A 17,185-nucleotide genomic window follows, 5' to 3' on the forward strand; every position below is an offset into this window, starting at 1 on the left:
CCGCCGGGAGAGGGCGGGGCGCGCCAGCCCAGGGCGCCGATTGGCCGGGCGGGAGCGAGACGTAGCTGATTGGAGGGGCGTGTCAGAGGACGGGATTATTGGCTGCGACGCTGAGGGGGTGGAGCTAGGGCGTAGAGCCGCACGCGGTGGGGGGCGGAGCCTGTGGGCGGGGCTGGAGAAAAATCCGAGCCGATTGGGGAAACGGAACGCGATTGATTGGTGAGACCAGAGGAGGGGCGGGTCTGATTCATAAAGGAGGCGGGGCGGAATAGTCGGGGCGGGGGAATTGGGCGGGGCTTATCGGAGGAGGCGGGATTATTCGATAGAGCGATTCTAATTGGGCCGGATAGGAGGCCGGGCTGATTCTCTAAGGAGAGGGTGTGTGGGAAAGTGGGCGTGGCCAAAGAAAGGGCGGGAGGCGTTACCACGACAGCGACTCCCCTTCTCTGGTTTAGATTCTTGCCGTTGTACAAATGGGGGAACTGAGGCTCCCGAGGATGTGGCTCTGCAGAAGACCGGCAGGCGTGCCTCCCTCCCCGCTTCTGTCCGATCTTCGCGCCTCTCGGCGCGGGTAGCCTCAAGGCCCCTTGGGAGTCGAAGCCTTCCGCGTTGCCATGGCGCCAGGGGCGGGGCGGGCGCCTGGGCCCGGTCGGCGGTTTGGCGGGGGAGGGCCTTGCGCAGGCCCCGCCCACCTCCCCGCCCCGCCTTCATGAGGCCCGCCCCGCTTGCGCTATGGCTGCGCCTGGCCTTGGCCCTGGCCCTCGTAGGCCCCCTGGCTGTGGGGTGGGCCTCTCCCCGGGCCCCCATCTATGTCAGCAGCTGGGCCGTGCGGGTGTCCCCGGGGAACCGGGAGGCCGAGCGCCTGGCACGCAAATTCGGCTTCGTCAACCTGGGACCGGTGGGTGGGACCGGGATGGACAGGAAGTGGGGGCTTGAGGGGACTGGACGACCCCAGACCCCGATAAGTGGGAGGGAGCCCCCAAGGTCTCCTAAATATCAGGAGCCCCAGCCCACCCCTGCATCAGCCAAGCTCAGTCTCTGAGGGCACTTGGTGGGGAAGGACAAGGCAGCGGGCTGTTTCCCGGCCCTCGGGGGCTCCAGCAGGGGAGCGGGTTCGATCCCTGCGGCCGCTTCCCCACATCCCCAGATCTTCCCTGACGGGCAGTACTTTCACCTGTGGCACCGGGGCATGGTCCAGCAGTCCCTGACCCCGCACTGGGGCCACCACCTGCGCCTGAAGAAAGACCCCAAGGTGAGCCTGGCCTGGAGGCGGTCTCAGCTGTATCCGGGGGCCCTAGCCACCTTCTGTGATTCTCGTGGCTGTTATGAACGGCTGTGTGCTTTCTGTGGCTCGGACCCACCCCGACCCCAAGTCTATGTGGCAGGGAAGAGCAGGGAGACCCAAACACAGAAATCATGATGCCTACCAGGGCCTCGTACACGGTGGGCACCTCTTGCCCTCCTCCACCTCCTCTGAGCCCCAGGGTCTCTGGTAAGGAGGGACAGATGGCATGCCTTCCCCACCATCTAGATCAGAGGATGGAGGGAAAGGGGTTGGCTCGTTTTACGACAAATGGGTTCCAACGAGTAGGAGGCTTGAAGTTACCCAGTCCCTCAGGACACAGTGTCCGGATGCTCAGAAAGGGGCCTGGGTCTGATCGGGCTGGACCACGCCCAGAAAGTACCTCAAATGCCAAGCTGACAGGATGAGATGGGGCCTGGGAAGCCTTTGGAGGCCAGGAAGTGCCATGAGCAGGACTTTGACAGCTGCCTGCTCATAGCATAGGGAGGGAGAGCAGTGGCTCCGATGTGGTTTCCAAAAGAGAAGCCAGGCTGGGCATGGTGACTCACACCTGTAATCCCAGCACTTTGGGAGTCCGAGGTGGGCAGATCACTTGACGTCAGGTGTTCGAGACCAACCTGACCAACATGGTGAAACCCCATCTCTATGAAAAATACAAAAATTCTCGGGCATGGTGGTGAGTGCCTGTAGTCCCAGCTACTCGGGAGGCTGACGCAGGAGAGTCACTTAAACCTGGGAGGTGGAGGTTGCGGTGAACTGGGATCACACCACTGCACTCCAGCCTGGGTGATAGAGTGAGAGACTCTGTTTCAAAAAAAAAAAAAAAAAAAAAGGAAGTGATGCAGGAGAGAGACAGAAGGATCTAGAACAGGGATGGGGGAAGGAGTGGGGTAGGGACCTGGGGACCTCGAGTCACCCTGGGCAGCAGCGACGCATCTTTGGGCTCAAGGACAGGTGGTTTGAGAGCCTTGGCCCCTCTGACTACAGACAGAGCCCCAGGCACATGGGGACCCTGCTGACCTCAAGTGATCTGCCTGCCTCAACCTCCCAGCGCGCTGGGATTACAGGCATGAGCCACTGTGCCCGGCCTGGATTTGGGTTTTAAAAGCAGCTTTGTAAGGCTGCTGAGTCAGTGGTGGGGACAGGAGGGAGGTGAGGAGGCCAGGCTTGGCTGGCACGGCCCGGGGAGGGGCCCCTGTTGGGGGCTGCACTCACGATCTGGGGGTCACTGGCCATGCCGCTGCTGTAGGTGGTGGTGAGGGTGGAGGCGCAGGCTTCGCTGTACCAGGGCATACGGCCCTGCTGGGTGGAGCAGGAGAGCAGCCCCTACAAACACGGGGTCCCAGGGCATGGGGCTGCCTCACTCCCTGAACCACGAGGGGCCCCATGGGGGAGCAGGGGACAGGCCCGACGCGCCCTCCACCTTGCAGGTGCAGTGGTTCCAGCAGCAGACGCTGCAGCGCAGGGTGAGACGCTCTGTGGTGGTGCCCACAGACCCCTGGTTCTCCAAGCAGTGGTACATGGTGAGCGGGCAGCAAGGGCAGGTGGGCGGGGCTGGGGCTGCTGGCACCCCCCCCCCGCCAGGTCCTCACGGGGTCATGACCCCACCTTCCCTGCAGAACAGCGAGGCACAGCCAGACCTGAACGTCCTGCAGGCCTGGGGCCAGGGGCTGTCGGGCCGGGGTGTCGTGGTCTCTGTGCTGGACGATGGCATCGAGAAGGACCACCCGGACCTCTGGGCCAACTACGTGAGACCGTGGGTGGCTGGGGGCGGGGGCTGCCCCAGGTGCCGAGACCGGTTCCACCGCAGGGACACCTCGAAGCCCCCTCACCCCCTCAAATCCCCACCCACCCCCAGGACCCCCTGGCCAGCTACGACTTTAATAACTACGACCCGGACCCCCAGCCTCGCTACAGCCCCAGCGATGAGAACCGGTAAGCAGGGCTCCCACAGCGCACAGACACAGCCCCAGTGCCCGGCAGGAGGATGGAGGCCGTGACGGGAGCCCTTCTTGGCCCTGGCACCAGGCACGGGACCCGCTGTGCTGGGGAGGTGGCTGCAATGGCCAACAATGGCTTCTGCGGTGTCGGGGTCGCCTTCAACGCCCGAATCGGAGGTAGCCAGGGTCCCCCAGAGGCACCATTTGGGGACGGAGGGTGAAGGGGGTGATGCTGGGGGGAGCTGGGTGCACCGACCAGGGGAGGAGGACTCCGGCGCCCACCCTCTCACTGCTGGGTGGTGCCAGGACCAGACTCCAGGGCTTTCGGGAGCTGAACCAGTACGAACGGCCCCTCCAGGGAGCAGAGAGAGGGCCCGAGTGGGGCTGGGGAGTGGTGTGGAGACCTGGGGCAGCCTGGGGTGCAGGGAAGGGCAGGGCTGGTGGCAGAGGCCCCCTGCCCCCCATCCCCCTGCAGGCGTGCGGATGCTGGACGGGCCTGTCACGGACGCCATCGAGGCCCAGTCGCTCAGCCTGCGGCCGCAGTACATCCACATCTACAGCGCCAGCTGGGGCCCCGAGGACGACGGCCGCACGGTGGACGGGCCCGGCTTCCTCACCCGCGAGGCCTTTCGGCAAGGTGTGACCAAGGTGAGTGGGAGCGCCCCGAGGAGGGCAGGGATGGCAGGCCTGGGCCATGCCCACTCGCCACCCCTCCTGGTTTCCCAGGGCCGCGGCGGGCTGGGCACGCTCTTCATCTGGGCCTCGGGCAACGGTGGCCTCCATTACGACAACTGTAACTGCGACGGTTACACCAACAGCATTTACACGCTCTCCGTGGGCAGCGCCACCCGGCACGGTCGCGTGCCCTGGTACAGCGAAGCCTGCGCCTCCACCCTCACCACCACCTACAGCAGCGGCGTGGCCAGCGACCCCCAGATCGTGCGTGCAGCCCCCCGACAGGGGCCCCTCCCCAGGCCGTGCCAGTCCAGCCTGGCCTCAGCTCCCTCCCAAAGCTGCTTTTAAAACCCAAATCCAGGCCTGGCACGGAGGCTCACGCCTGTAATCCCAGCACTTTGGGAGGTCGAGGCAGGTGGATCACTTGAGGTTAGGAGTTCAAGACCAGCCTGGCCAACATAGTAAAACCCCATCTCTTCTAAAGATACAAAAAATTGCATAGGTGTGGTGGTGGGCACCTGTAGTCCCAGCTACTCGGGAGGCTGAGGCAGAAGAATTGCTTGAACCCGGGAGATGGAGGCTGCAGGGAGCTGAGATCGCAACACTGCACTCCAGTCTAGTCACAAAGGAGACCCTGTCCCCCCCACCAAAAAAAAAAAAAAAAAAAAAAAAAAATCCAGCGGGGCACAGCAGCTCACTTTGGGAGGCAGAAGTGGGAGGATCACTTGAGCCAATGGTTCGTTTTGTTTGTTTGTGTGTTTTTGAGACAGTCTTGCTCTGTCCCCGGGCTGGAGGGCAGTGGCGCGATCTCAACTCACCGCAACCTCCACCTCCTGGGCTCAGGCGATTCTCATGCCTCACCCTCCTGAGTAGCCAGAACTACAGGCACGCGCCACCGCGCCTGGCTAAACTTGTATTATTAGTAGAGACGGGGTTTCACCATGTTGGCCAGGCTGGTCTCAAACTCCTGACCTCAAGGGATCCGCCCGCCTCGGTTCCCCAAAGTGCTGGGATTATAGGCGTGAGCCATCACACCTGGTAAGCCTAGTGTTCGAGACCAGTGTGGGCACCACAGTGAGACCCCATCTCTACAAAAACATTTAAAAATTAGGCCAGGCGTGATGGCACACATCTGTGGTCCCAGCTACTTGGGAGGCTGTGGTGGGAGGTTTGCTTGAGCCCAGGAGGTCGAGGCTGCAGTGAGCCATGTTCACACCACTGCCCTCCACCTGGACAGCAGAGAAAGACCCTGTCTCAAGAGAATAAATAGGTGAATGCAACCCAAATCCGACCCTATCCGCTCAGTCACAGCCCTCCTCTGGCTCCCCAGGGCTCTTGGATGAAACCAGCTCCTGGGTCCTGGCCACCTCTGTGCCCTCTCTCAGTACCTTTCGGGGAGGTTCCCCCTCATTCCTCCAGCCCCCTCCTGCCTCAGGGTCTCCATGAGGAAGGCCCTGTGCCAGATCACTGCCTCTCTTCTGCCCCTGCTGACTCTTCCTTCAGATCCCAGCCTGGGACCACTGCCTCCAGAAAGTCCCCCAGGCCTTCACTCCATATACTTGCCTCCCCGTGTTTGAGAGTCCCTGAGGCAGGGACGAGCTCCCCACCCTCAGAGCTCCTCAGGCCAGAACCAAGAGGGCCTGGGTCATCTCTCAGGCCTCAGGGCCAGATACATAGCAGGTGCTCCCCTGAACACCTCCCAACTCAGGTGAGTATCCTGCCACGGCTTACCCATGGTCCTGTTGCCCTTTGCTGACCCACACCTCTCCCAGGCAGGGCTGGCTTCCAGGCATAGGACACAGCAGGTACCCTTTCAGGTCAGTCCTTGGTATTTTTTTCTTTGTTGTTTTTTTTTTTTTTTTTTTTTTTTGAGTTTTGTGTCTGTCTGAGATGGAATCTCGTTCTGTCCCCCAGACTGGGCACCACGGAGTGAAGTAGCAGCATCTCAGCTCACTGCAACCTCTGCCTGCCAGGCTCAAGCGATCCTCCCGCCTCAGCCTCCTGAGCATCTGGGAGCACAAGCGTCCCACTGCGTCTGGCTAATTTATTTTGTATATTTTGTAGAGTCGGAGTTTCACCAGGCTGGGCGCCAACTCCTGAGCTCAAGTGATTCGCCGGCCTCAGCCTCCCAAAATACTGGGATTCACAGGCGCCCACCACCACACCCAGCCTAATGTTTTGTATTTTTAGTAGAGCTGGGGGTTTCACCGTGTTGGCCAGGCCCTTAGTCTTGGTGACGATAGTCCTTGTTATGTCTTTTTTTTTTTTTTTTTTTTTTTGAGACGGAGTTTCGTTTCGCTCTTGTTACCCAGGCTGGAGTGCAATGGCGCGGTCTCGGCTCACCGCAACCTCCGCCTCCTGGGTTCAGGCAATTCTCCTGCCTCAGCCTCCTGAGTAGCTGGGATTACAGGCACGCGCCCCCATGCCCAGCTAATTTTTTTATGTTTTTAGTAGAGACGGGGTTTCACCATGTTGACCAGGTTGGTCTTGATCTCTCGACCTTGTGATACACCCGCCTCGGCCTCCCAAAGTGCTGGGATTACAGGCTTGAGCCACCGCGCCCAGCCTACGTCTTTATTTTTTTTTTAGACAGAGTTTTGCTCTGTTGCCCAGGCTGGAGTGCAATGGCATAATCTCAGCTCACTGCAACCTCTGCCTCTTGGATTCAAGCAATTCTTGTGCCTCAGCCTCCCGAGTAGCTGGGATTACAGGCGTGTGCCACCACGCCCAGCTAATTTTTGTATTTTTAGTGGAGACAGGGTTTTTTATTTTTCTTTTTTTTTGAGACAGAGTTTCGCTCTTGTTGCCCAGGCTGGAGTGCAATGGCACGATCTCGGCTCTCTGTCTGCAGGTCACCACCGACCTCCATCACCAGTGCACCGACAAGCACACAGGCACCTCGGCCTCAGCCCCGCTGGCGGCAGGCATGATCGCCCTGGCACTGGAGGCCAAGTAGGTGACTGTGGGGCCCTGCCCACCGCCCTCGACCCCCAGGCGCGGCCCCCGGCTCACCAGCCCCCAACACCCCCAGCCCGTTCCTGACGTGGAGGGACCTGCAGCATCTCGTGGTCCGCGCGTCCAAGCCGGCGCACCTGCAGGCTGAGGACTGGAGGACTAATGGCGTGGGGCGCCAAGGTGCGGCGGGGCTGGGCGGGGGCGGGAACCCCAGGCCCGCGGGGCGAGTGACGGCCGCCCTCCTGTGCAGTGAGCCATCACTACGGCTATGGGCTGCTGGACGCTGGCCTGCTGGTGGACACCGCCCGCACCTGGCTGGCCACCCCACCGCAGATGAAGTGCACCGTCCGGGTCCAGAACAGCCCCATGTGAGCCCCCGCCTGCCCCCCATGCCCTGTCAGTAACCGCCGCCATCGCTGCTGGGGGTGTGAGGGGAGGCCTGAGGCCTCAGTTTACCCATCTGTAAAATCAAGGCTGCATCCCATGACCTCTTGGGCCCTGACCCGCCTGCCGGCTGCCCACCCCTCAAGCAGCTGCAGCAGGGTCCTCACCCCCCGCCGCCCCCAGCCCTATCCTGCCGGTGGTGTACATCAGGAAGAACACGTCGGCCTGCGCGGGCCGCCACAACGCCATCCGCTCGCTGGAGCACGTGCAGGTGCAGCTGACGCTGTCGTACAGCCGTCGCGGGGACCTGGAGATCTGGCTCACCAGCCCCATGGGCACACGCTCCACGCTGGTGGCCATACGGTGAGCGGCCCGCAGAAGGGAAGGGCGGCCTCACGCCCTGTGGGTACGTGCTGCCATCTTGCCCCGGCGTCCTCATGGCGAGGGGCCAGGCCCACAGGAATCACGCGGCAGCCTAGGGGGTCGGACCTCCACCCTAGGGTCCTCTGGGTGTGGGTACGCCCCTGCCCACACCCAGAGGACACCGCCAGCAGCGCTTGAGGCCAGACGCTGGATGGGCTCTGCGGGCTTCACAAAGCCATTCCTCCTGACACGCCCACCCCCGCCTGCCCGTCTGTCCCAGACCCCTGGACGTCAGCGCTGAAGGCTACAACGACTGGGTGTTCATGTCCACCCACTTCTGGGATGAGAACCCGCAGGGCGTGTGGACACTGGGCCTGGAGAACAAGGGTTACTATTTCAACACGGGTGAGGGCGGGGTGGGGCTGTGGGGAGCGGGGCTCGGCTCTCCGACCTGCCCCCGGGGCTCTGGTGCTAGCCTTGGTGACCCCACTGAAAAACAAGTTCCCAGTGGTCTTCTCCAAGGGAACATTCACACAGTAGGTGTGCAGTCACCTGGGAGATGTCAATGTGCAGTGACAGGCACGCAGTAGGTGTGGAGTAACCCGGGAGATGTCAATGTGCAGTGACGGGCACATAGTAGGTGTGCAGTCACCTGGGAGATGTCGGTGTGCAGTGACAGGTGCACAGTAGGTGTGCAGTGACAGGCATGCAGTAGGTGTGGAGTCACCTGGGAGATGTCAGTGTGCGGCAACAGGCGCACAGTAGGTGTGGAGTCACCCAGGAGATGTCAATGTGGAGTGACAGGCAGGTGTGCAGTCACCTGGGAGATGTCGGTGTGCAGTGACAGGTGCGCAGTAGGTGTGGAGTCACCCGGGAGATGTTGGTGTGTGGTGACGGGCACGCAGTAGGTGTGGAGTCACCCAGGAGATGTCAATGTGGAGTGACAGGTGCACAGTAGGTGTGCAGTGATGGATGCACAGTAGGTGTGGAGCGACCTGGGAGATGTCCATGTCCGGGGACAGGCGCACAGTAGGTGTGCAATTCCCTGGGAGACATGGAGCAGTCTGGGGCCCTGGGTCGGAGCTGCAGGGAAGGGATCCCAGGGACAGCCAGGTCCAGGCTGCCAAGAGCCTCCTCCTCCTCCTGTGCCCACCTGTGACCCCCGCCCAGGGACGCTGTACCGCTACACGCTGCTGCTCTACGGGACGGCGGAGGACATGACAGCCAGGCCTCCAGGCCCCCAGGTGACCAGCAGCTTGTGTGTGCGGCGGGACACGGAGGGGCTGTGCCAGGGTGAGTGCCGGCACGGCAGGGCCCACGGCTGGGAGGTGGCGGCGGCCACCGCGGGCACCGTGCCTGTGGCCCCAGGAGGGCGGATGGTGGGCAGCAGGCCTTGGGTGGCGAGCTCACGGCTTACGTCCATATCCCCGAGCAGCATGTGGTGACCCCACCTACATCCTGGGACAGCTCTGTCTGGCCTCCTGCCCCCCGCGCTTCTTCAACCACACAAGGCTGGTGACCGCCAGGCCTGGTCACCCTGCAACGCCTGCGCTGAGGGTCTGTTCCAGCTGCCACGCCTCCTGCTACACCTGCCGTGGCAGCTCCCTGAGGGACTGCACCTCCTGTCCCCCGTCTTACACGCTGGACCAGCAGCAGGGCTCCTGCTTGGGGCCCACCACCCCTGACAGCCACCGCCAGCTTAGAGCTGCCGCCTGCCCCTACCACTGCTGCTCAGCCTTGGCCATGGTGCTGGGCCTCCTGGCCGTGACCCTCGGGGGCCCCGTCCTCTGCGGCGTGTCCACGGACTGCCCACCATAGGCCTGGCTCGTGCCAGGGCCAACCCCACCAACCCCCAGGTCTGGCTGCCAGCTGGAATCGGAGGTTATCAGCTCAGAAAGTGACATTTCCCTGGCCTGGGTCCCTGGCAGGCACTGCTGTCCTGCCGCCTCCACAGGCTGGCCCCAGAGGAGCAAGCGCCAGCCCCCGACGCCCGGCTTGCCAGGAACCCCGCAGGCTGTGGGGAAGAGAGAGAGAAGTCTCCTCTGCCTTTTGGGTTTGGGTGGGAGCGGGCTAGGGCAGAGGCTGGACCGGGATCACTGTCCTTTCCGAGTCCCAGAAGCCACGGGAAAGTGGAGGGACAGGAACTGGACGCCGTCCGTCTCAGGCCCGTGTCCAACCTCAGAGTTTGCAAATAAAGGTTGCATCGAAGGTGCTCAGTCGGTGGCCTCTTCTGGAGCAGGGCGGGCCCCAGGGCTCGGGTGGTTTCTGCTCGGGGTCCCCGGACGTCAGCCCATGGAGAATGCAGCCGGCCATGGAGAAGGAGTCCGCCCAGGCCCAGGGACCCCAGGCAGTGGGAGCAGTGGGGAGTGGCCACGGGTCGGCAGTAGCATCCAAGCCCAGAACGTGGGTCTCCATGGCCCAGACTCCTCTCCCCACATGGTAGCTTCCATTTTTGTTTGTTTGAGACAGGGTCTCCCTACGGTGACCAGGGGTGTGACTGTAGCTCACTGCAGCCCTGGACTCTGGCCTCAAGCAGTCTTCCCTCCCTGGCCCCTCAAAGGGCTGGAGCACCGGTCCTTCCCTCCCTCCAGCCCTGCCTGTCTTCCTTCTTTCCCTCCCTCCCTTTCCCTTTCTTCCTTTCCTTTTTTTCTTTCTCTTTCTCCTTCCTTCTTTCCTGTCTTCATTTCTTTCCTTTCTGCCTTTCTCTTTCTCCTTCCTTCCTTTCCTTCCTTCCCTCCCTCCATTCCTTCTCTCAACAATTTCTTTGACTTCAAACGAGTTAAGCTCTGTCTGTGGGAGCCACTGCTGGTCCAGAACATTTTTCTTTCTTTTCTTTTTTTTTTTAAATCAGCCCCACAGAAACAGGACCTCAAAAAATTGGATTAAGACTTAGAATTGAGGCCGGGCGCGGTGGCTCAAGCCTGTAATCCCAGCACTTTGGGAGGCCGAGGCAGGTGGATCATGAGGTCATGAGATCGAGACCATCTTGGTCAACATGGTGAAACCCCGTCTCTACTAAATATACAAAAAATTAGCTGGGCATGGCGGCGCGTGCCTGTAATCCCAGCTACTCAGGAGGCTGAGGCAGGAGAATTGCCTGAACCCAGGAGGTGGAGGTTGCAGTGAGCCGAGATTGTGCGGTGCGCCGAGATCGTGCCATTGCACTCCAGCCTGGGTAACAAGGGCAAAACTCCGTCTCAGAAAAAAAAAAAAAAAGACTTAGAATTGTTCCTCTCCACGGAAATCTTTAGTAAAAGGCGAAAGTTTATATGATTTGAAGAGGAACCAGATTATTGGTCCAGAACATTTTTATTTTCATTTATCTTAAATCATACAGACAAAGTTCTCACTATGTTGCCCAGGCTGGTCTCAAATTCCTGAGCTCAATCAGTCCCCCTCACCCCACCCGCCACAGTGTGACCCCGTTTCTATGAAATGTCCAGGACAGGCCAGTCCACCAAGATGGGAAGGGAATGTGTGGGTGCCAGGGGCTGGGACGGGAGGAGGTGGGGAGTGATGGTTGATGGGGGCTCTGGAATCAGAGGTGATGGTTGCACTACCCTGTAAATACACCACAAAAAGACCCCTAAACTATTGAACCTGCACTTTGTTCTTTTTTGTCTCGCCCTGTTGCCCAGGTTGGAGTGCAGTGGTGCAATCTCAGCTCACTGCAACCTCCACCTCCCAGGTTAAAGCGATTCTCCTGCTTCGCCCCGCGAGTAGCTGGGACTGCAGGTGTGCCCCACCACACTCGGCTAAGTTTTGTATTTTTAGTTGAGACAGGGTTTCACCATGTTGGCCAGGCTGGTCTCAAACTGGCCTCAAGTGATCTTGTCCACCCGGGCCTCCCAAAGTGCTGGGATTAAAGGCAGGAGCCACTGAGCCTGGGCTGAACGTACAGCAGGTGAACTCAGCCGGGCGCGGTAGGTCACACCTGGAACCCCAGCACTTTGTGAGGCCGAGGTGGGTGGATCATTTGAGATCGGGAGTTCGAGACCAGCGTGACCAACATGAAGAAACCCCGTCTCTACTAAAAATACAAAATTAGCTGGGCATGGTGGCGCCTGGAGGCCTGTGCCACTGGAGCGAGACTCCATCCTTTTTTTTTTTTTTAAAGATGAGGTTTCACCATGATGGCCAGGCTGGTCTTGAACTCCTGACCTCAGGTGATCCACCCACCTCAGCCTCCCAAAGTGCTAGGATGACAGGCGTGAGCCACCGCGCCCGGGCTGAGACTCCGTCTTTAAACAAAACAAAACAGGCGAACTTTATAAATTGCATCTCAATAAAGCTCTTGAAATACAGGAAAAGCGCTTTCTGCTGTTTCTGCCTTGCCAGGCTTCAGGGTAGGAGAGGAGTGACCTCCAGCACCCGCCCCCGAGGTGAGAGGGCCCTCCTCGACCGGCGGCAGAGGCGCTGCGGCCGCCCGTCCTGTGTCCCAGCGGCCTCGGTGACGATTCCTGCAGCCCTCGCCGCCGAGGGGTCTTGCACCACCAGGCCCCTTTAGGTGGACAGTGGCTTTGTCCTCCCGACAGCATGTGGGCTGCATATCCGCCTTTTCAGAAAGACGAGCCTCAGATGCTTTTCAACTCAGCCAGTGGAGCCTGGTCTCGAACTTGCTCTCATCCCCCGCGCGTCCAGGTTGGGATCCGATTTTCAAGGACACGGTCCCTTTAAGAAGGGGCGGGGCCTCGCGAGAAGCGGAGGGGGCCGGCGCGAGAGGAGGCCGGAAGCGCGCCTCCAGCGTTCGGGGACGGAGCGGTTCTCCGACCGGAAGCGGAAGTGGCTGCCTCGCTGACGCTGGGATCCCGGCTGCTGCGTCCAGGTGAGGACAGGACGGCGGCTGGGCTGACCGCTGGGAAACTGAGTCAGAGGTTGAGCCAGACCCCAAAGCCTTGGCCACCGTATTGTTGGGCGGAGGGAGGGTCAGGGCCTGGGGCGAGGCCGGAGGGGCGGGACAGGGCGGGCTTCCCCAGGAGCGGGACCGCGGCGGGTGTGTAGGAGTTCGCTGGGCGGGAGGAGGGGTCCGGGCAATGGCGGAGAGGTGGACGCCCCGGTCACGCTCCCTTCCTCGCCTGCAGAGATGGGCTCCAAGGCCAAGAAGCGCGTGCTGCTGCCCACCCGCCCAGCGCCCCCCACGGTGGAGCAGATCCTGGAGGACGTGCGGGGGGCGCCGGCAGAGGACCCCGTGTTCACCGCCCTGGCCCCGGAAGGTAGGGGAGCCCGGTCCCGGGAAACGGCAGACTTGAGACCTCGGCAGCAACGGGGAAGGGAGAGAGGCCCTAATTCCTGGCCCTCCACGCCCTGGGCACCCCGGTGACGTGGGCACGGGCCTCGTCCTCTCCGAGCTCCCCTCTCCTCCTCTATAGAGCGGGGCCCATTTTCAGAGGGTCCTTCAGACAGGGAGGAGGCCGGGCGCAGTGGCTGAGGCCTGTAAGCCCAGCGCTTTGAGAGGACGAGGCGGGAGGATCGCTTGAGCCCAGGAGTTCGAGACCAGCCTGGCCAACATGGTGAAACCCCCGTCTCTACAAAAAATGCAATAAAGAAAAAACAAACATTAGCTGGGCATGGTGGCAGACGCCTGTAATCCCGGATACGCGGGAGACTGAGGCAGGAGAATAGCTTGAACCCAGGAGGCAGAGGTTGCGGTGAGCCAGGATCGCGCCACTGCACTCCAGCCTGGGCAACGGTGCAAGACTCCGTCTCAGAAACAGGAAAAAAAAAAAAAAAAAAAAAAAAGGCCTGGCGTGGTGGCTCACACCTGTAATCCCTGAATTTTGGAAGGCTGAGGAGGGTGGATCACTTGAGGTCAGGAGTTTGATGTCGGCCTGGCCAACATGGTGGAACCGTCTCTAATGAAAATACAATTAGCTGGGAGTGGTGGCAGGTGCTGTAATCCCAGCCACTCGGGGCTGAGGCTGGAGAAGCACTTGAACCCGGTAGGGGGAGGTTGCAGTGAGCCGAGATTGTGCCACTGCAGTCCAGCCTGGTGACAGAGTGAGACTCCGTTTCAAAATGAATGAATGAATGAATGTAAACAGGGGTGGTAAGGTAGGGCGGCGGACAGACCCTGCCACTGCCTGTTTTCGTAAGGCCCGGGAGCCGCGAGTGGACTTCTCATTTGTAAACGGGGGCAGGTGAAAAAGAACATTTCTGACACCTGAGAGGGGTATGAAACTCAGGTGTGGTGGCTCACGTCTGGAATTCCAGCTCTTTGGGAGGTCGAGGTGGGCGATCACAAGGTCAGGAGTTCAAGATCAGCGTGACCCACATAGTGAAACCCCGTCTCTAAAAAGGAAGAAAAAAAAAGAGTCGTGGATGATAGAAACTGTGAATTTCTATGGAAACATTTTTAAGTTTATGCTAGAAAATTCTGGGGCCACGTGCAGTGGCTCATGCTTGTAATCCTAGCACTTTGGGAGGCTGAGGCAGGAGGATTGCTTGAGACCAGGAGTTCACAAACGGCCCGGGCAACATGGTGAAACCTGTCTCTACCAGAGATACACAAACTAGCTGGGTGTGGTGGCATGCACTCTGGTCTTAGCTACTCAGGAGGCTGAGTCGGGAGGATTGCTTGTACCCAGGAGTTGGAAGCTGTGGCCTGAGTGACAGAGGGAGACCCTGTCTCTAAAAAAGAAAGAAGGAAAGAATATCAGTTGGTCTTTCTATTCAGGCATATTTTAAATGCCCAGGAGCTGCTTGTGGCCAGCACAGGTGAGAGGTGTGTGTTTCATCTGGAAGGTTCTGTCGGCCAGTACCGGTCAGGGAGCATGAGTTGGGTTTATTCCCAGCATGCAGTTGGGTGGTCTGAGGGTGCTGGAGCCATGGTTTCAGCATCTTGGGCCCAGGGCCATGGCTGTTCGGAGAAACTGAGGCACTGCTGTGCAGGGGCTCACAGAAGGTAGAGGGGCCTCTCGGCTGGCCTGCCTTCATCCGTGAGTGCTGCCGGGCCTTTCCTGCCCTGTTCCTAAAGCAGGAGGTGACAGAGGTGATTCCATCGGCCCCAGCCTTCGTGGCACTTATAGCCTTGGCCAGTGGGAGGCCAAGGGCTGGGCCAGAGCCGAGCGGACCCTGTCGCCTCTCCGCATGACCCTGAGTCTGTGCTGCTTCCACCCCGCTGCAGGAGGCTTGCACGCTCTGGGGAGCGGGACGCCTCCCGTGGTTTCCCCTGTGTGTGAGAGTCAGCAGGGAGCGGGTGCCCTGCCTTCATCTTCGCCGGCCCCGCCTCCCCAGGTGTGGGTTCCGTGAGGCTGCTGGCCCTGGAGAGGTTTTCGGAGTGGAACACCACCCACAGGAGGGCCACCGCTGGCCAGGCTTGAGCTCTGTGACCTGACCCCCTGGTCACATGCTTTGCTAAGGTGAGGGGCCTCCAGCTGGAAGCCCGGGCGGCCCTATCAGACCCCGGCTCCCACTGCCACCCAGCTGCTGTGCCTGTCCCAGCTCACGGGCCAGGAAGCTGCGGTTATTTGGGTTTTATTTATTTACGTATTTTGAGACAAGCTCTCGTTGTCACCCAGGCTGGGGTGCGTGGCACGGTCATAGCTCACTGCGGCCTCAGCCTCCCAGGCTCACGTGATCCTCCCGCCTCTGTGCCTCCAGAGAAGTTGGGATTCTAGGTGTGCACCACCATGCCCGGTTAGTTTTTGTATTTTTGTATTTTTTGGTAGAGATGGGGTCTCACTATGTTGCCCAGGTTGGTATCTAACTTCTGGGCTCAAGTGATCAGCCTCCACCTCCCAAAGTGCTGGGATTATAAGCGAGGGCCACCACACCTGGCCACTTCCGTCTTTTGAAAGACTCCGGCCAGCGGCTCGCTCTGGGAATGCGGGGACCCATGTCCTTTGGGGGCCACAGTGAGGCGTACCCAGGCGGCTGCCCTCTGGGGTTCCCTGGTCAGCGGGTAGTGACGCTGCTGTGTCCTGTCCCAGACCCCCCTGTCCCCTTCAGGACGGTGGAGGACACGGAGACCCCGGGGGAGCAGCTGTTCCGGCAGAGCCGGGCCTATGTGGCTGATACCCAGCGGCTCCGGCAGGCGGGCGACGCGCTGAGGCAGAGGTGCGAGCAGCTGCGGCGGGCCGGCGAGGACCTGGAGCGGGAGGTCGTCCAGATGAAGCAGGCGGCAGTGCCGGGTGCCCAGGCTGCCTCTTGAGACTGACGTGTCGGGTCCCGCAGGCCTGGGCAGTGCACGAGGTGGCCCCGCCCAGGCTTTCCCTGTGGGTCCATCAGCCCCAGACCGGCGTTCACTGGGACCCAGCTGGCGTGGGCAGCTGACACGGGTCCCCTCCGGACGCTGTGGCTGCAGTTCATCTGTCGTCCCATTCATGCCCAGTTGGTGGGACCCACCCAGCTGGCTGTGACCTGAGGGCCCAGTGGGGTTCCGGACAGGATGGTGACGTCCTGCCTTCAGCGTGCAGTGGCCGTGACCTTAGGTGGGGCCTCTGGGAGTAGGCCCCTCTTCCTTCCTCCCCAGGGCGGGCACTCGCCTGTCCACTTCTGAGTCCGGTGTCGGGGCCAGGGTGTTAACCGTGATTCCGTCCAGCGAGTGCCCACTCAGTGTCAGAGCAGCCCGAGTGACCAGCCCGATGTCACTTCCCAGTTCTGGGCTCAGCCACGTGTCACGTCAGTCTTCACAACCACCCTGGGCTGCTGGGGTCACCCGGAGCAGCAGCGCTGAGGCCTGGCCGGGCTCCCCGGCTCCCCGGGCCTGCTGGCCCCCAGGCCCTGCTGTTGCTGGGGCGGCCCAGTCACCGGCCAGGAGCCCAGGGAGTCCTGGGCCTCACAGCCACCCTGGCGGCCGGAGCAGGTCCTGGCCCTCCCAGGGGAAGGGGCGCTAGGGTGGCAGAGGGTCTTGCCCAAGGGCTTTTCATCCTGTGTGTCAACTGGAGTGGAAGTCTGGACAGGTGCCTGGAGGCCGGCCCTGCAAATAGCCGCCTTCCTGTGGGTGGTGTCTGAATGGCGCCTCTGTGAGGGGCTCCATCCTGGGGCCCTGGAAGCTGGAGGGACGCGAGCCGGTGACCCCAGGAACACTGCCCAGTGCAGCCCGGTGCTGTGTGCAGGGCCCGTCCGCTGGACCCAGAGACCTGGGGCTGCCTGGGCCTCTCCAGACCCACAGCCAGCTTTGTTTCTGGAACATAGAGGATGTTTCTTGTTCCCTAGAGGAAGGGACCGTGCCACACACAGCCTGGGAGGCGCCCAACCCAGCCCGGACCCCAGCGGCTTCTCACTGGTCCCTCCTGTGAGCTGCTCACCTGGCCAGGGGAGGTCCCGGCGGGTTCCCGGGGTGGAAGGTGGGCAGGGGAGCGGCTCCTGTCAGCCCTTCCTGCCTTGCAGCCTGTGCTGCTGCCAGTCAAAACCTTCCTTGTCCCCACTGGGCCAGGGCTGTGCCCCCTGAAAGTGGCTTTGACATGGGGCCGTCCCTCTCCCAGCTCTTGAAGCTGCCGCCCCACACTGGGCCCTGCCGTAGTGACTGCCCAGGTAATGGACCTGGGTGGGACCGCCTGGCTGGGGTGTGTGCACCCCCGGAGCCCACCCTCCCTCGGGACCAGGGGGAGACTCCTGGCCTCAC

At 61.2% G+C, this 17,185-nt stretch overlaps 2 protein-coding genes and 1 non-coding gene across 5 annotated transcripts; 2 read left to right on the plus strand and 1 right to left on the minus strand.

Annotated features, from left to right (window-relative positions):
- The first annotated feature begins 709 nt into the window (after positions 1–709).
- PCSK4 (proprotein convertase subtilisin/kexin type 4) lies at positions 710–9,826 on the plus strand. 3 transcript variants are annotated; one of them, XM_039466193.2, is made up of 15 exons: positions 710–898; positions 1,148–1,252; positions 2,734–2,826; positions 2,923–3,051; positions 3,162–3,238; positions 3,332–3,420; positions 3,719–3,891; positions 3,970–4,182; positions 6,770–6,870; positions 6,950–7,053; positions 7,124–7,241; positions 7,441–7,620; positions 7,901–8,025; positions 8,791–8,913; positions 9,056–9,826. In XM_039466193.2, exons 1-15 carry the CDS (start codon positions 710–712, stop codon positions 9,436–9,438), a joined length of 2,202 nt encoding a protein of 733 aa, XP_039322127.2. In that variant the 3' UTR covers positions 9,439–9,826. The 3 variants fall into 3 exon arrangements, with proteins under 3 accessions (XP_039322127.2, XP_074240973.1, XP_074240974.1); XM_074384872.1 differs by having other exon boundaries at positions 8,791–8,864; positions 9,056–9,220; XM_074384873.1 differs by lacking the exons at positions 7,901–8,025; positions 9,056–9,826 and having other exon boundaries at positions 8,791–8,917.
- A 971-nt stretch (positions 9,827–10,797) lies between these two features.
- Positions 10,798–10,914, minus strand: LOC120362942 (U5 spliceosomal RNA). The gene has a single exon (XR_005578725.1). It is a non-coding gene; the product is annotated as a U5 spliceosomal RNA (small nuclear RNA).
- A 1,473-nt stretch (positions 10,915–12,387) lies between these two features.
- C14H19orf25 (chromosome 14 C19orf25 homolog) lies at positions 12,388–15,915 on the plus strand. Its single transcript, XM_003944484.4, has 3 exons — positions 12,388–12,445; positions 12,702–12,833; positions 15,549–15,915. The coding sequence occupies exons 2-3, from the start codon at positions 12,704–12,706 to the stop codon at positions 15,767–15,769; spliced, it is 351 nt and encodes a 116-aa protein (XP_003944533.1). The 5' UTR covers positions 12,388–12,445; positions 12,702–12,703; the 3' UTR covers positions 15,770–15,915.
- Positions 15,916–17,185: the final 1,270 nt, after the last annotated feature.

This window comes from Saimiri boliviensis, chromosome 14 (genome assembly GCF_048565385.1).
Source record: "Saimiri boliviensis isolate mSaiBol1 chromosome 14, mSaiBol1.pri, whole genome shotgun sequence".
NCBI lineage: Eukaryota > Metazoa > Chordata > Mammalia > Primates > Cebidae > Saimiri > Saimiri boliviensis.